Source organism: Magallana gigas, chromosome 4 (assembly GCF_963853765.1).
Source record: "Magallana gigas chromosome 4, xbMagGiga1.1, whole genome shotgun sequence".
NCBI classification, from domain to species: Eukaryota; Metazoa; Mollusca; class Bivalvia; order Ostreida; family Ostreidae; genus Magallana; species Magallana gigas.
The window spans coordinates 51,756,396-51,773,929 of record NC_088856.1 but is presented as its reverse complement, the minus strand read 5'-3'; the positions used below and the strand labels follow the sequence as shown (position 1 = coordinate 51,773,929).

At 35.6% G+C, this 17,534-nt stretch overlaps 1 protein-coding gene across 3 annotated transcripts in view; it reads left to right on the top strand.

The window, feature by feature from the left end:
* The first annotated feature begins 2,718 nt into the window (after window positions 1-2,718).
* Window positions 2,719-17,534, top strand: part of LOC105332492 (protein MON2 homolog) — a 129,459-nt gene continuing 114,643 nt past the window's right edge. For 2 of the 3 annotated variants that reach the window (XM_066082832.1, XM_066082830.1), the window contains exons 1-19: window positions 2,719-2,811; window positions 2,986-3,145; window positions 3,829-3,892; window positions 4,366-4,493; window positions 5,073-5,204; window positions 5,836-5,968; window positions 7,399-7,502; window positions 8,068-8,193; window positions 8,479-8,673; window positions 9,081-9,205; window positions 9,528-9,652; window positions 9,903-10,056; window positions 10,446-10,615; window positions 11,303-11,387; window positions 12,028-12,221; window positions 13,363-13,496; window positions 14,099-14,203; window positions 14,461-14,618; window positions 15,148-15,235. In XM_066082832.1, the coding sequence (XP_065938904.1) occupies window positions 3,032-3,145; window positions 3,829-3,892; window positions 4,366-4,493; window positions 5,073-5,204; window positions 5,836-5,968; window positions 7,399-7,502; window positions 8,068-8,193; window positions 8,479-8,673; window positions 9,081-9,205; window positions 9,528-9,652; window positions 9,903-10,056; window positions 10,446-10,615; window positions 11,303-11,387; window positions 12,028-12,221; window positions 13,363-13,496; window positions 14,099-14,203; window positions 14,461-14,618; window positions 15,148-15,235 (2,334 nt within the window). In that variant the 5' untranslated portion in view covers window positions 2,719-2,811; window positions 2,986-3,031. Of the gene's footprint in view, window positions 2,822-2,985; window positions 3,146-3,828; window positions 3,893-4,365; window positions 4,494-5,072; window positions 5,205-5,835; window positions 5,969-7,398; window positions 7,503-8,067; window positions 8,194-8,478; window positions 8,674-9,080; window positions 9,206-9,527; window positions 9,653-9,902; window positions 10,057-10,445; window positions 10,616-11,302; window positions 11,388-12,027; window positions 12,222-13,362; window positions 13,497-14,098; window positions 14,204-14,460; window positions 14,619-15,147; window positions 15,236-17,534 lie in introns of all 3 variants that reach the window. The other variant, XM_066082831.1, reaches the window with a different exon arrangement.

Here is a 17,534-nt window from a genome sequence, read left to right as displayed (position 1 = left end):
CTTGTATTTGAGTAACAAGTAGGTGAATTCTTTTGGGATATACAAGGGTTCTTAAAAATATTATGCATAAATCAATTGCCATAAATAAGTTTACTGAACAGTTTTATGACATTCAAGTGTTGTATAATTCCAATAATAGAAAAAAATACAATAATTTGTTTTCTTTTCTTGAAATATCAATAATGAAATACTTCCCCTTATATAACATTTGTTCGTTTCTTTGTGATATGATAGTATGATTTGATCACGGTATTAACTGATTTAAAGCACGGACACATAACCATGCTGGATGATACTATCATTGATAGCGTGTGCATGCAAGTTTATAGCATAATGTTTTTCGTGATTAAAGTTTTTCAAGAACTTGTATATAAAGTAAACAACGCCATGTTTGCCTAACGATTGTTAGTTTACTACAAATTAAAGTAAATTGCATTTATTGGCTCCAAAGTGCTTAAAAGCCATGTTCTTTAAACTATCAGTTATTATTATAAACAACAGGTGCCTAAACATCTTGGGGCCTAAACATCTTGGGGACTAAACATCTTACCTGGGGCCTAACCGTCTTGGGGCCTAAACATGTTGGGGCCTAAACGTCTGCAATTCATTAATCCCACCCGGGCCGAGGCACAATCAGTGATGGACAGCTAATCTTTTAATTGACTTCTGTTTATGTTTATTGACACTTAAGCTTCTTTCATCTTATTAATCATTTTATGTACATGCTGCCAAAATGTCCCGAGTTACTCAATAGCTGTATGATAATTGATTTACTTACATCTGTACTTATTATGTTAATTCTTCATTGTGTTATTCCATGGTTCATTATATATAATTCGGAATTGTAAAATATAGTCAGTTGGAATCAGACCTTTTCATGTAAAATCTATATTAAAGTCTGAAAACTAAAACGCGTGTTGGCTTGTTGGAGGTTTCATGAGGCTGATTCCAACAACAAGAGAATAAGCTCACGGTTGGCCCAGTATTAGTCCTGTACGGGAGAGAGCGTATATGGTATCAAAAGAGTATAAAACAATGAATTAAAATGTAGGGAAATGGTGCTTCTTTTGTTACAACACATTTCTGAAAAATTCCACATAAGAAATTCACATTCATTTTTCAGGAGTTACATGGTCTATATTCTACGAACTATACATTTATACATTATCCAGCGTCTTTGTCTGTGATAACACTACGTATCGATTTTGTACTATATAACCCATAATACAAATGACGCCAAATTGGGGCGCCGGCGGGGTTTGCTTATTTATATTATACGATGGCCTAAAATTATATAAATATAAGTAATAAGGAATCATTCTTTGAATATTATGAGGTTATAATTTCGGTCGGGGCGTGATCAAATCTATCATAAAGCCCTTCGGGCTTTATTGGATTTGATCACGCCCCGACCGAAATTATCACCTCATAATACTCAAAGAATGATTCCTTATTCCTAATATATATCAGTTCTATGAACTGCTGCAACACACACGTAATATTAGCGGTAATCTAAACGGGTTGTCAGGGGAAGCTTAGAAAGTTCGTGCAGTTCATGTGTGCAGATATACTAGTACATGTAGAGGAAGGGGGTCGGGTCCGGCTCCCTCCCCCCCCCCCCTGGAAAATTCAAACTTCTTAAATTGATAAAGTAAAATTTTCGGAAAAAAGCACCCTCCCCCCCCCCCCCCCCCCCCGGGCAAACACAATTACCCATTTTACAATTTTATTTCTGTTTGGTTATGAAGCATTAACCTGAAAGACACAAACGTATGATATAATATATCCCCATTTTAATGTATTTAAAGTGTCGTTCCCGTAGATTTTATATTGTGTCATTCCGGTAATTTCTGACTGCCCCCCCCCCCCCCCTCGAAAAAAAATCTGGAATTCGTGCATGTAGTTATCTGAGCTATAGTGGCGATACTTTTGATCATTCATTGCTGCACACATTTACAGTAGTGTGTACATGGAGAGAACGGACCTTTGATACCTGCTCGTATACATGCTAGTAAATCTATGATGTAATTTTAACTGAATGAATAGAATACATGTATATGCAAAATGAAATGGCATACGGTTATGCATTTCACTAGGATTGATAAATCTAAAAATATGTACATCTGTTTGCAAAACAAGGGGGTTAGGGTGAATATATCTTTTTCAGTTGCCTTTTTAAAATAATCTTTCACAAATGAAAAAATATTGACATCGAACGATGAAATTATGTTTAATTAATGTTTTCAGGCTGACAAGATCCATCTTAAACTCCGGGAAAAAAAATAAAAAAATATATATATAAATAAAAAACAACCCCCCAAAATCCAAGTATATTTAGAATTCTATTACATATATACGTATAATTATACGCTGTTTATTTCAAACGGAGAAAAAAATCCACTGAACCAACATTACATAATGAAAAAACCCTTTAATGTTTAAATAATGTCTGGAAAAAAAAACGAATGAAAGAAAAAAATATAATTATTTAGATTTTTAGGATGACAGATACAATGTTTATCCCAATCTTTCATAATGTCCGAATACAAACACAATAAGACAGCAGATGTAGTAGATATTAGAATACAAAACTATGACACTAAAACACGCATCAATATTTTCACTTGCGCTATTAGTTTTATTCAAATGTTTTAAATAATCAGCGAAGTCAGGATGAATTATTTCGGATTGATATCAATTCATGACCTAAATTTAGACAACCCGGAAATTGGTATGAGTAACGTCCCTTTAAATTTGACAGGTTGTACACGAAAACCACATATGTATTTTTGAAGTTTTGGAATAGAAAGGGTAAGAATAAGTATGTTAAAAGAGTATTAGATCGAAAACCTTTGGTATACATTCGATTAGTATAGAATGTCTCTGTTTTTTCTCTAAGCAAAACCGTTTTGGCGCTACATGACTCGCATTTCCTCTGTTATTTTTTTAAACATTACGTTATTTTGGTTCTGCTTCTAATTTTAGCACTGACTTCTGGCATCGAAACTCGTCTGCTAAGAAGTAACCTAACATGGCTTCTCCTCTGAAGGACCCACAGATCGCCAAAAAGCTGGTGGAGAGTCTTCAGGGAGATTTGAGGTCGCTGTCGGCTGAGGGGAAGAGAAAATATCCGCACGTCAAAGAGGTAGGTATCCCCTGAGTATGGACAGTGCTCTACCATAAATGATGACATCTGTCATAAAAGGAAGTCTTACTCATGCTGATATGTTGTCTAATGGGAACATTTTGTATTGGTTATGAAGTTTTCTCTGCTTCAAATCTGATCTTCTTTCAACTTCATGATGTAGGAAATAGATATAGCCCTCATCACACCATAATCATTGGCCTGAAGGGTCTGCAAGAGTAAAACTCTCCCTATAGACAATACGTGTATATACCAAAACTACTAGAAATTATATTCTATACTTGTAAAGTTTTCTATATGGAGAAAAAAAAGAATTCCCTTTTGCACAGTTACATCAATGGCATCCATGTTGAATTCTAAATCTTGTAAGAACTTAAGCGTTTCACGACAGGCTGTAATTTTTTTTATGTAAAAGTAGCAATAAACACACTCAAAAATATTGATAAAATATAATTTTACTGCAACTGGTCGTTTTTATCTACTTAATTTCAATATGTTCGGATCTTTGCTACTCTGACGAATATTGTTAATGATGTCGACCTCTAATGACTTCATGATTTAGACTAAGAGCTATATAAATTTTATAATAATAATGATAATAAGCGTTCAACATTTAGTGATATGAATACAATTGTACCAGCAATGAAATAACATTTGTTCAAACCTAATGAATATATTTGTAGGCGTCAGAACAAATTCAGTTGAAGTTGCGAACAATTTGTACAAAGAGCGAGGATGTAATGTCAGGTAAGATACATGTTCTTTAATTTATAATGACCATCAAAAATATCCCATTTGTCAAAAAATGTATTTTGAAATACATTATATCTTTTGCGTGACTGTAGTTTAGAAATATATAATAGCTAATTAAAATTTGAGAATCTGTGCACATCACTAGGGAAGTCTATCATCTGACCAATTTGTTATGAATCCAATTGAGAATAGCTTGACTGCTTCCATTCTATTGGATGTTAATATTACATAACTCCGCCTTTATCCTGTCAGAAATCATATACCCTTACGCTTGTGAATGTCACTGGTCAGGAGTTTATAATAAGTTTCTGAGTTTCACCATTTGTCAATCAAAATAAAATTAAGGAAAGATATATGAATTATCCTACATTTATGGATCAATATTTGATTTGTTAATGCATTAAATAATGAGCATATTTAAAAATTGAGGCAATTAAACCAGATGTTTATTATGACGATTAACACAGGATTGGTTCCCGCCAGTGCTGAGATAATCCAGCCCTTTGTGATGGGATGCGACACCAAGAATCCAAAGATCGTCCAATTATGTCTGACCTCTGTCCAAAAGCTCATCTCCCACGAAGCCATTTCTGTTGTAAGTGTAGCTCAATGTAACGTAATTCCTTGTTTAGGTACCATTTTCACCCTATTTAGCAAACATACCTGGTTAATTCTATTTTACCAATAATAAGGGCCTCCCAGATTTGTTGGAAACTCCCAGCCAGGCTTCTATACTAGCTCTAATTACTGTTGGCCAATTCAACCTAACATCCCTTTGGTTAAATGAATTATTGATGACCTACTTCAGTTGGAAATCTCACCAATCGAGTGAATGCCTATTTATGATCACAAAGTAGCATACATCAACAAAACATGATCCTTTGTATTCATGCCTCAGAAAATCAAGAACAAATATCACTTTTTCTTAGTTTTTGAATTGAAAAAAAAGAAGAATATTCACAAGACCAAGACAGTTCATTAGCTTAATCCATAATTTGTATACATATGAGCTTGACAAAGTTTCTGACCATGTGGACCATTTTTCATTAATATACATGTATATCAAAACCAGCCTAAGTCCTTAATCTGGAAGGCTTTAGTGCATGAACTTCATTTGTAAAATTTTGTATCTGTGTGTGTGAATTAAAAAACATTTATGGCTGTGTGATTATAGACTGCGGCTGACAATATACTGGGCATGCTATGGAATCTAATGGAAGCAGGACTAGAGGAACTCAAACTGTTACAAACAGCCATAATCCTGATTACCACAAACTCTGTGGTACAACACGACTCATTGGCCAAGGTAAGGATGCTCAAACTCAGCTATAGTTCTGATCACCACAAACTCTGTGGTACAACACGACTCATTGGCCAAGGTAAGGATGCTCAAACTCAGCTATAGTTCTGATCACCTCAATCTCTGTGGTACAACACGTCTCATTGGCCAAGGTAAGGATGCTCAAACTCAGCTATAGTTCTGATCACCTCAATCTCTGTGGTACAACACGTCTCATTGGCCAAGGTAAGGATGCTCAAACTCAGCTATAGTTCTGATCACCTCAAACTCTGTAGTACAGCATGACTCATTGGCCAAGGTAAATGAATAATCTCACAATTCAACAAATAGACCTGGCCCTGCCATCACATCACTAACTTTCCTCATCTAAAGTGTCAGACTCAAAGCTGAGGTTTAATCTTAGATTCATATTGTTTTCAATTAAGGATTAAAGTTAAAACAGAATTGAGTAATTGAACCTCACTGATTTACATTTTTATAACTTATTCTAGGCTTAACTTTAAAACTTTTCTGGAGTTGCCATTTTGAAAACAAAACGGTTGATCATTTCTTGATTTTGGAAACTCTGATGATAAGAATAATTGCCAGTCCATTGCAGCAAGATGACGCATTAGTGGATTACTTTGTGTTTTTTTAGGCTTTAGTTCTTTGTTTTCGACTTCACTTTACCAAGGACAGTACAACGATAAATACTGCTGCGGCCACCATTAAACACTTGGTCAGCTGTGTGTTTGAAAGAGTGGTCACTGAGGATAAAGTTCCGCTTCAAGGTCAGTCTTGCACTTGAGGGTTTAAAAAAAAAGCTTTATAAATTTTTAGAATTTTAATCAGCTAAAACAGTTCTACTTTTTTTTTTTACCATATTTGAAAATAAGTTCCTGTTTATCCCCTATGCAGTTCTGTCCTTTAAAATTTATGTTGATAGTATTAAGACATGAGAGAATTTGTACTCATTTACTAGTTTTTTTCTTCAAAGGGTGCTAATTTTTGTGTATTTGGCAATGAAAGTCAAATAGCTTTTAAGCTATAATTGCTGAATTTTGATTCAGAGGCATATATAGGCTAGTAATTTTAACAAAAGCAACTTTAAATCACCAAAATCATAAATAATAAATATATATGTACCTTTTTTGATTAAAATAGCCAAAAGAATAGCTTAAAAGCTCCTATAGGGTATCTAATTAAAAAAATAAAAAATTTAATGCTGTCAAGTCGCGAAAATGATATGTGGACCCTGTCATTGGTTGTTACACTATAACTGTTATACACTGTTGTTGGTTGTTACACTATAACTGTTATACACTGTCATTGGTTGTTACACTATAACTGTTATACACTGTTGTTGGTTGTTACACTATAACTGTTATACACTGTTGTTGGTTGTTACACTATAACTGTTATACACCGTTGTTGGTTGTTACACTATAACTGTTATACACCGTTGTTGGTTGTTACACTATAACTGTTATACACCGTTGTTGGTTGTTACACTATAACTGTTATACACCGTTGTTGGTTGTTACACTATAACTGTTATACACTGTCATTGGTTGTTACACTATAACTGTTATACACTGTTGTTGGTTGTTACACTATAACTGTTATACACTGTTGTTGGTTGTTACACTATAACTGTTATACACTGTTGTTGGTTGTTACACTATAACTGTTATACACTGTTGTTGGTTGTTACACTATAACTGTTATACACCGTTGTTGGTTGTTACACTATAACTGTTATACACCGTTGTTGGTTGTTACACTATAACTGTTATACACCGTTGTTGGTTGTTACACTATAACTGTTATACACCGTTGTTGGTTGTTACACTATAACTGTTATACACTGTTGTTGGTTGTTACACTATAACTGTTATACACTGTTGTTGGTTGTTACACTATAACTGTTATACACTGTTGTTGGTTGTTACACTATAACTGTTATACACCTGTTACATTATAACTGTTATACACCGTTGTTGGTTGTTACACTATAACTGTTATACACCTGTTACATTATAACTGTTATACACCGTTGTTGGTTGTTACACTATAACTGTTATACACCTGTTACATTATAACTGTTATACACTGTCATTGGTTGTTACACTATAACTGTTATACACCGTTGTTGGTTGTTACATTATAATTGTAAATAATAAAGTAATCTCTCCCGTTGCTTTTATTTTTTGTAATGAAGCTTCAACAACGAGTGAAGTGAGTCTAGAGGAGCTGAAGAACCACAGTAAGACCCCGCCGCATTCCTTGCGCCCCTGTGCAGGTGATGCCTACCTGTTATTCCAGGTAAGTGGAGTCACTCTTCACCACCGCCCTGTTCCGTGGAACCTGTGAACCAAATATTTCATGTGCCATTTCATATTCATAAATGGTCAATTTACAAGTGAACTGCAATTAGTTAAATTCTGCTTTCAAGAAGTAATTCTATTCAATATCAGTAGTATAAAGATACATGTATATGTATTGACATATGGTTTGTAATGATAAATATCTGCAATCACTGGTTGTTTGTAAATCTCTCAGGTATTTATTATACATGTGTTATAACTGTGTGTAAAGTATCCTCAAATTGTAACTTTAAATTTTCAAATTGAAATAGAGGAGAAATTTTGGAACCCAACTGGTGTGAAAACCAATGAGAGTTTGTGAAACTTGCTCCAATTATTTATGTCCACCAAAAATAGATTTTTTGTAGACTGTTGCAGAAAAAATCAAAATAAATGAGCCGAGGTCCAGAGGATGAAGAGGGCTCAATAAGCCTCATCTTCCATCATGTTTTCTCCACCTCACCTAAATGTATCGCTTGTATTTCTATTGCTAGTAACCATGTGTTCTTACCATGTATTTGTAGGACCTCTGTCAGCTAGTGAATGCTGATCAGCCATTTTGGTTGGTTGGAATGACTGAGATGACCCGCACCTTTGGGTTGGAGCTGCTGGAGGCCGTATTAACCGCGTTTCCACAAATATTTCTACAGGTAAACTTTGTTCTAAGGTATCACCATTAATTTATTGTTATCTTTATATTGATGAGAAACAGTATGACATATATAAAACTATTTCGTGCTTGTTCGAGAAAAATTGTTAAGATGAGATTATAAATGAGTTATGTCTCTAATATGTCATAGATATGGTGGTAGATTGAAAGCATTTAATTTCTATCAGACTTTTGTTTACCCATTTTCATCATAAGCCTTCAAGATGATGTTTTCAGTGTGTTATGTAGACTCTGTGTTTAGTTGGGTCTGTTGTTATTTTTGTAGCATAAAGAGTTCAGCTTCCAGCTGAAGGAGAAGGTGTGCCCACTGGTCATAAAGCTCTTCTCCCCGAGCCTGAAGTACCGCCAGGGAATGCCACCTCCCCCCTCCCCCACCCCGGTGGAGAGACCATTCTTCCCCATAGTCATGAGGCTCCTCAGAATCGTCTGTGCCCTGATCAAACATTATTACTGTATTCTGGTAAGTATTTGTATTTGGCAGATCATCAATTATTTAGTAACATGTAGACAGCAGATTCTGAAAAGTTTATGCAGGAATCACTTTTCTGTTGTTGATATAAAGGTGATGTGGTGATGCAATGTTATGCTCCTTCCCTTCTGGGGGGGATTGTATATGTTTTGGACTGCCGTAAGTTTCTTTTTACAACTTTAATCATCATCATAACTTTTGAAATTGCCACATACTTTGTACGTTATAAAAAATGTGGTCATGAATAGAGGTAATGTTAAAAAAACCTTGATTGATTCCAACCATGTTCTATATAACTTTTGTTCTTCAAAACAATAATAGCTTACAATGTTGTTATCTTGTAGGATGTCCTTATTATGCTTTAGCGGTATTATTATTCTATGGTTTTGTTTTTGTAGGTGACAGAATGTGAGATCTTCTTGTCCCTGTTGGTCAAGTTCTTGGATTCAGAGAAGCCCAACTGGCAGAGATGTCTGGCTCTGGAGGTGCTTCATAAGCTTAGTGTACAGCCTGACTTACTGAGGTAAAGAGAGAGAGAGAGAGAGAGAGAGAGAGAGAGAGAGAGAGAGATGTCTGGCTCTGGAGGTGCTTCATAAGCTTAGTGTACAGCCTGACTTACTGAGGAGAGAGAGAGAGAGAGAGAGAGAGAGAGAGAGAGAGAGAGAGAGAGAGAGAGAGAGAGAGAAAGAGAGAGAGAGAGAGAGAGAGAGAGAGAGAGAGGCCTCTTAATGGGCTTTAATAAGCTTAGTGTACATCCAGACTTACAAATGTAAGAGAGAGAGAAGAGAGAGAGGTCACATGACATGTCATGTTTTTAATGACTCGTTGATCTCTGTCTTTTACAGGTCTTTCACACAGAGCTACGACATGAAGCTCCACTCCACCAAGATTTTCCGGGACATTGTGAATGGCGTGGGGACCTATATTCAGTCTCAGTTTATGAACCCTTCCCTAAGCACAACCACTACAAGTGAGAAAATTCAATGATATTGCATCCTTCAAAACAAATGCACTGTTCTTTCCTGTTGGAGTTAATACTTATGACAATCATGCAACATTATCATTCACATATCACTTGTACAACCTAATTAATAGGACTACAAATACATAAAAATGAAAAAATATTAGCTGACTTTTCATTTCCGTACTAGGTATTGTCTAGTTGTCTTTGTTTTCATCAACACCTTTATTTTCATGTCCCCTTTCACTGTTTTTGATAGGTAACAAAACCCCGGACACTCATGGAACCCCTCCTGCTCTGGTTGGAGGTCTCCCTGTGGGTGGGGGTGTGACCCCCCAGGCAGCCTTCATGTATAGGGGGGTGTGGATCCCCATAGTGTTCACCGTCCCTGCAGGACAAGCAAGACCCACTTAGTGAGTAGTCACTGTGACTGAATCTGTACATACAGCTACAAAGTCTCTTGTTACAGCTACATACTGTAGATTCCTTATTTTATGCAAGGACTTTATTTTGCAATTTAACTTTTTTGCTTTAATTGATGAGAATTTAATAAAAATCGCGAACACCAAATTTTTATCATAGTTGCATATTTCATGTGAGTGTCCATTGGTCCAAAAAATAAAAGTGAGATTTTAGAATCTGCAAGATGTGGTGCTTCCGATTTTACATGGATATGAATTCCTTGTGTTCAATTAAGAATCTACAGTAGTCAGTATTTTTTAATTCATATTTGTAACTGCTATTACCGGAATGCCTAGGAATTGGTGACTTTATTTTTCCCTGTTGAATTTTATTCCCATAGTCTGGAGATGCTGGATAAAGTGGACCCTCCCACCATTGCCGATGGTTACGGCCTCTCTTTGGCCTTCTACTGCCTGCTAGAGGTCGTTAAAAGTGTCCGCATTCTAGTGCAGGGAGAACCAGTCAATGAAAACCAGTCACAAACTAGCTCAATCAAAAAGAATATATCGGGTGAGTACAAGTAGTATGAATTACAGTACTATGGAACAGTACTAATGTGAGTACTTAGAGTAAATAGTCACAAACTAACGCAATTAAGAAGGATATATCGGTTGAGTAAGAGTAACTGAGGAACGAAGAAGTTTTGGTCTGTTATATAAGAAACTCTCTGATGCCCCTCACTCAAAGACTTAAAAGCCCCACTGAATTATCAAAATAGGAGTAGCCACTGTTCTCTAGAACAGTACTTAAAGTAATGAGAGTGAGAGTAAAATAGTGACCCAGAGAGTAATGGTCAACTAGATAAGGAACTGTTTGATAAGACTCCAGAATTTACAGCCTTACCTAATTATCCAAATATCAAAACAGGAGTATGGAATTGTACACACAGTACTGGTAATTTGAGTGACTGTAAAAAAGTTGTCTAGAAAGTAACGATGTAGAATTTAGAGAACTCTTGGTTACTCCTCAACCACAAATGTACATCGTTATTGAATTACCAAAATATCAAAATTTTAAAAATACATAATGTACTGTATCAAGATATACATGCTGTACGGGGTAATATTGATGGAAAACTTGCAATAAAACGTATGATGGAATCAGATGACAAGGGAAAAGTGTGCCTATTTGTCTAATATGTGTTTATTTCAGAAGAAAATTGTGTCTATTTGTCTAATATGTGTTTATTTCTTTCAGCGGAGGAGCGTGGACTTGACGAGGAGTTGATTAATTCGTCGTGGTGCGGATTACTGGCTGCGTTATCTCTCTTACTGGACGCAAGGTAATCCTCGGGTTCAGAGATTACTGTAAACCTAGTACATCTGAAAAATTAACTATTGCCAGACATTATACATTTTTAGATATTTAATGTTTACAAATATAAAATACTCCTTATTACGTTTGTGTGATAATTCTACTTGATGAATGTTTGAGTGAATACTGAGTAATTCTACTCAAATAATAATTGTCAATGCATGAGATAAGGTAAGCTTTGGTTATACCTTATACAATTCACTCCATTAAAAGAAGTTTTATACATGTACCATATTATTTACTGGTATGTCAAGTGCTATATTAAAGGGTAGTAACTCCTTTTATAAATGTAGTCCAGAATAAATGTCTGTATGACACATTGACAGCTGATGTTGTTATCAATATCCATAGAAAAGGTACCAACTGTATTCATAGACTAAAAGGCCATCAAAGTTACAATACTGTGGATAAAATTTTGTCCAACAGTCAATGGCAAATTTTTTTTCATGGGTTTGTTTGTTTTTTCAATCAGCAGTGTCTCCGTAACCTATGTGCATCTATTACAGGTACATAAAACATAGAATTAACTTAAAAAACCCATAGATTGAATTCACATCTTTTTTTTCTTCAAATATTGAATATAACTGATCCGCTCTTTATTACTCCAGCACTGACGAGAGCGCCACTGAGGCGGTGCTGAAGTCGATGAAGATGTTCGGGGAACTGTGTGGGGAGCTGGAGATGACCACCCCCCGGGACGCCTTCATCACCGCCCTCTGTAAGGCCTCCCTCCCCCCTCACTACACCCTCACCATCCTCAACTCTACAGCGGCCGCGCAGAACCCAGGGCTGCAGTCAAAAGGTGGGGATCAAGTATCGTCTTCTTCGTCTGTGTGTTTGACTAAGGAGGGCAATAGTGGTGGTCGTTTTCAGGCTATATTTATTATAGCATTGAATCATGATTTTTTTAAGTATACACTCTCATAACTGCAGCGGTGTGTGCATACAAATTGAGTAACGCGCATTAGCGCGTTATGAAAATTTGTATGCACACACTGCTGCAGTTATGAGAGTGTATACTTCAAAAAATCATGATTGAATGCTTATATTTACATTTTTTAACTTCTTGCCTTGTCTGCAAATGTGATTCATACCTTAAAATTCCTATCTTATCCTAAGAGTAAGTTAATATTAATGGAAGAGCCACAGTAACACCCACAAGCCCGAACTTTGATTTTCGCTTGTGATGTTGCAGTTTACAGCGTTTAACGTTTGTGAAGTCATAATGAAACTCGTCAATTTGACCTTTGACTACTTGTTGCATTTAGAGGCATTTGAAGATCACAGAATTTAATGGAAAACACAGTAGAATGTAAATATTTTCCTTTAGATGAAGGGCTAGCTATTCAGATCTTATAGAAAATATCAAATTTTAAAGCCAAAACATTTGGATTTATTTCTTTATTTCATAATAGTTTATGGTAAAGTACATCATGTTTAGAAGTTTAAGGCCGATCTGATGGGTAATTTGTTGACCACCCGGCCTTCTGAAGTTTTTTCTGAATTCGTATCCTGGGTATCAACTACTGTCGTCAATGTCGGTCTGACTGTAGTTTCCTCTCATACATCCTGGGTGTTCATAATACACCACATTTACTGTAGGGTGGCACAATGACATTCATAATATTCTCGGGAAAAAGTGTTTGGTCAGATGATCTTTTCTGTCTTAGCTGAGTCAATTATAAGTGCCATCTTCCATGTAAAAGATGAATGTTCAAATATATGGAAAATTACTTGTAAAATTTGAAAGCTTTTTCGTTTGATTTATATAAACTACTACTATATCTTAGAAGTTAGCAAAAAACATACCTAACATTTTTATTTTTACATGATGATAAAATCGTATATTTTTGTACAATAAAGACCTTGGAACTACTGCACTATCATTCTATAAATCTGACAGGCAGTATCAATGAATTTATTTTCTCTTTTGAATTAAACAGATCATTCTAGATCCTCTAGTCAAGATTTAGCTTCCTTAGCAACAGAGTCAGTGGAGCGAAGCCAGGTGGTTGCTGTGGGAACACCATTACCTACAGCATCACTTCCTGCAGGGGCTCACCAGGGGCCAGTCATGGTAACGACTTTTATTTACCTCATCAGGACCAATCAAAATGCTTTATTAAGTGTGTAAAAGAACATAATGTTGAAAAAGAAACAACACTTAATCATTTAAATTAGTTGGTTGCAGCAATAATATATAAGGTTTCCAGCCTCACTCAATGAATTTTGAAAAGTACTGTGATTTGATACTAAATTTTGGTGTTTTATGTTAAATATGAAGAATAAGGGATCATACCTGGTAAGTGCGAATTTTTTACGATGAAGAATGCAGTCAAACTTAAATTAAGCAGTTGCCAATGGGAATATTGTTAAGAGAGGTGACCTTTAAATAGAGTCTCATTTTTCTGATAATCTTTATTGTTTTTTTGTTTGTTTTGTGTTTTACAAAACTAATTCTTTACCGAACAAACCAGGCTAAAAAAGAACCAATTTTTTTATTCTGTTTTACAAACTTGAAAGTTGAAGGGTACTTGTGGTTTTACACAGATAATAATTCCTCATGTTTAATTAGGAAGCTACATGCAGTTTTCATGGAGTAAACTTAGTTTGTTGCTGATATGAAACAGGTTTTGTTTACAATGGATATGAATCTGACTCAATTATTTTGATTTACAGCTGACGGCCAAGAATATCCAGTGTATGCGGTCCTTGCTGTCGGTGGCACATTGTAATGGGGGGGTCCTTGGAACAGCCTGGCATCTCGTGCTGACCACTTTACAGGTGAGGGCATCCAAAACCTCAAACAATGCTCTCTGTGTAGATTTTTCCCTTTTCCCTTGAAGAGAGCTATTACAACTTAGGAATATTTTGTGTGATTAAATCCTTGAATTTTAAAAAAATGTAAATATACATCTGTTATTGGTAAACTTATGAGGACCACAAAGATCTCAAACATCACCATCTTATTTAATTTTTCACTTCAAAAAAATTGATATCAAGTTAAAAACAATTTATCTTATAATATCCCTTATTTTCAGCACTTGGTATGGATTTTGGGTCTGAAACCTTCAGCAGGAGGAAGCTTAAAAGCTAGTCAGCAGATCTCTGATAGTTCAAACGCAGTGATCACCACGGCCGTGATGTCTGATCTACCAGTCCTGGCATCCATGTTGTCCAGACTCTTTGAGAGTTCACAGTATGACTTCTTTGAAATGTATTTTGGTGGAGATGGGGAGGGGGGGGGGGGGGTAATAGTGTCAGGGTTAGAGAGGGATGAGCTTTTTTTTTTTTTCTTTATTATGATATCCTCCCATATGAAAAGGGCACATAGTAGGCTGTGGTTGTGATTTATTATGCAGTCTTATCCATCCTTCATACAATCCTTGAATAATTGACTCTGTACTCCTCAGATATCGGGATGAACCTTTCATCATAAATTGGAGATATGAATGAATTGTTAAAGAGATATCTGGATGGTCTGTTTATAGTTAAACTTTTGAGACATCCGGATGATCTTTCATTGTAAACAAGATTTTGTTATTTCAGAATTCAGATATATCTGAAAAAGAGTTAATAGTTATTTAGAAATATCTAGACGAATGTCCGAAATTTAGAGATATCTGAATGAAATGTTAAAATTAGAGATCTAGATTTATCTCTGGCTCAATTTTTCTTGTTGACGTCATGAACTACTTATATATTGTACCTGGTTTTATTCTCCTCAGATACCTTGATGAAGTCGCTCTCCACCATTTGATTGATGCCCTGTGTAAGCTGAGCAGTGAGTCCATGGAACTGGCCTACACCAACAGAGTAAGTCTGTGTGTGTCTGTCTCTCGGTGTGTCAGTCCGTTGGTCAGTCTCTGTGTCAGACTGTCTCTGTGTGTGTGTCAGTCTGTCTGTGTCTGTGTGTCAGACTATCTCTCTATGTGTCAGTCTGTCCGTGTGAGTGTCAGTCTGTCTGTGTGTCAGTCTGTTGGTCAGTCTCTGCGTCAGACTGTCTCTCTATGTGTCAGTCTGTCCGTGTGTATGTCTGTCTGTCTGTGTTTGTTTGTCTGTGTGTCTGTGTATATGTCGGACAGTCTGTCTGTGTGTCAGTCAGGCTTTGGAAAGACCCCTGTCCCCACTCCAAAAAGGTACCTTGTGTGAATATTCACAATTATCGTTAATCCTCCAAATGAAATACATATGTTAAGATGAAGTAACTGAATAGGCCCATGTGTTCATCTGTTTGATAGCAGTTTTGTGTGACAGAATGTAAACTATCGTTGACTATTCTCATTAACATGTAGTTACATGTATTGCTGAGGGAAGCTGGAGAATGCAGGAATTACTGTTATTTTTCTTCTCCTCTGTTTTTGATAAGCCTCCAATTTCCTGATACTGTATTCAGTGGCACTGATATCTTCCTGAAATGTCTCTCTCAGAAACAATGATTTTACGAGGAAAAGGAATAGTAAAGTAAAACCTTCTGTAAGGAATTCTTAGAAATTTGAAGCTTTCTAAAAACATTTGGAGATCCTTATAGCCACATAGGACTGGCTTAAGATAATATAAGCAAATAACATAAATTCTACCTACAAAACCATTTTAGAATTTCCTTATATCTAAGTGTCACAGGATTAATTATTTTAGTTAATTAGTAATCATATTTGCGTTCATGTTGTTTTCATTTCCCATTGTTCATTTGTTTACGTTCACACCGCTTCATTCATTCATAGTATGATAGTAGTACGAGAGGTCACGTGGGTACGTTTGGCGGGTGGATCAGTGAATGAATGGGTGTGTTAGACTGGTTTTTCGGGTTTGAGTGAGTGAGTGCGCATGTCCGTTTGCTTAATCTAACTTTGAGCACGAACTTTAATTGAGAATCACGACGCCATCCAAGACAGACGGTTGAAATTTTAAACTTCATAGTTTTTCAACCCGACTTTATATTAGTTCATTTTCCTGTTATACTTGGTGAGTCATTTTAATCAAATATATGTAATTTAAATATTATTTAACTAAAGATAAATTTAATGAGTGAATGTAGAGAAAGAGCGTATTTTAGTAATATTATAATTGTATATGATTATAGATCACCTAGATGTTCATGTGGAAAGATTTATTTGATTCACAAATACGACAATAAATATCTAAAGCGTCGTTTCCACAAAAGGCCTTGGAGTTCTTCATTCCCAAATGTAGCCCAGAATATAAAATATATCAGCTACCCCTTGACATAAGTATACAGCAAAACTCGGTTATAACGAAGTCACTGGGACCTAAGAAATTACTTCGCTGTATCCTTAATTCGTTATAACCGTATAAGAAATTCATTAAATTTACATAGCTGGGGATCCAAGATGACTTTGCTATATCTGTAAATTTGCAATATCCGTGTTCGTACTAAACAAGTTTTACTGTATTTATTTTGTATTAGAAATGATTTCAATTTTAATAAAAAAATTAGAAAATGAAACAAGACAAAAATTTATTAAAACTTTAATTAAATTTAAAACTGAGTTCACCTTGAATTGTTGCAAAGAACAGGTTGAAGCAGCAGTTTTATTTTTTGTGTGTGAAGAGGGAACCTGTCAGCTGTGTTAATAAAAATACGAGAGTTATCTCTCCTGGCATTAATCACAGGTTTGGCAAACAACAGTGACATCGTATCTAGATGTTGAAGATTGGGGAGTGATAGGGCTAATTGTGGTGTTTTCTTTGATTTAGAGGAATATTTGGGATTCCTGGAAGTTTGATCTTGAGTGAAACCTCACCCTAAATTCTCTCAGATAAAGCCCTGTTTTGTCTGTCCTTCTTTTGAGGTTTTCTTTTCACACTGATGATGTCACTTAACGAAGTAATTTGTTGCGTTCCTGACCCTTGCTTTGCTGTAGTGAAGATCCCTTCTCTCTGTGGTTTTTACTTTACTCTGAGAGAGAGAGAGGAGTTTATGGGTGCAATAAAACTTGACTGATTTCAAAACTTCAAGGCTCCAGGTTAACGAGGAACAGAATTGCCATTCATTTTGTTGATGGTAGTTTTTTAAAAGGGGATAAATATAGGGAACAAACAACAATAATAAAAAAGAAATATCATATAAACATGCATTTTATGTTTGGATTTT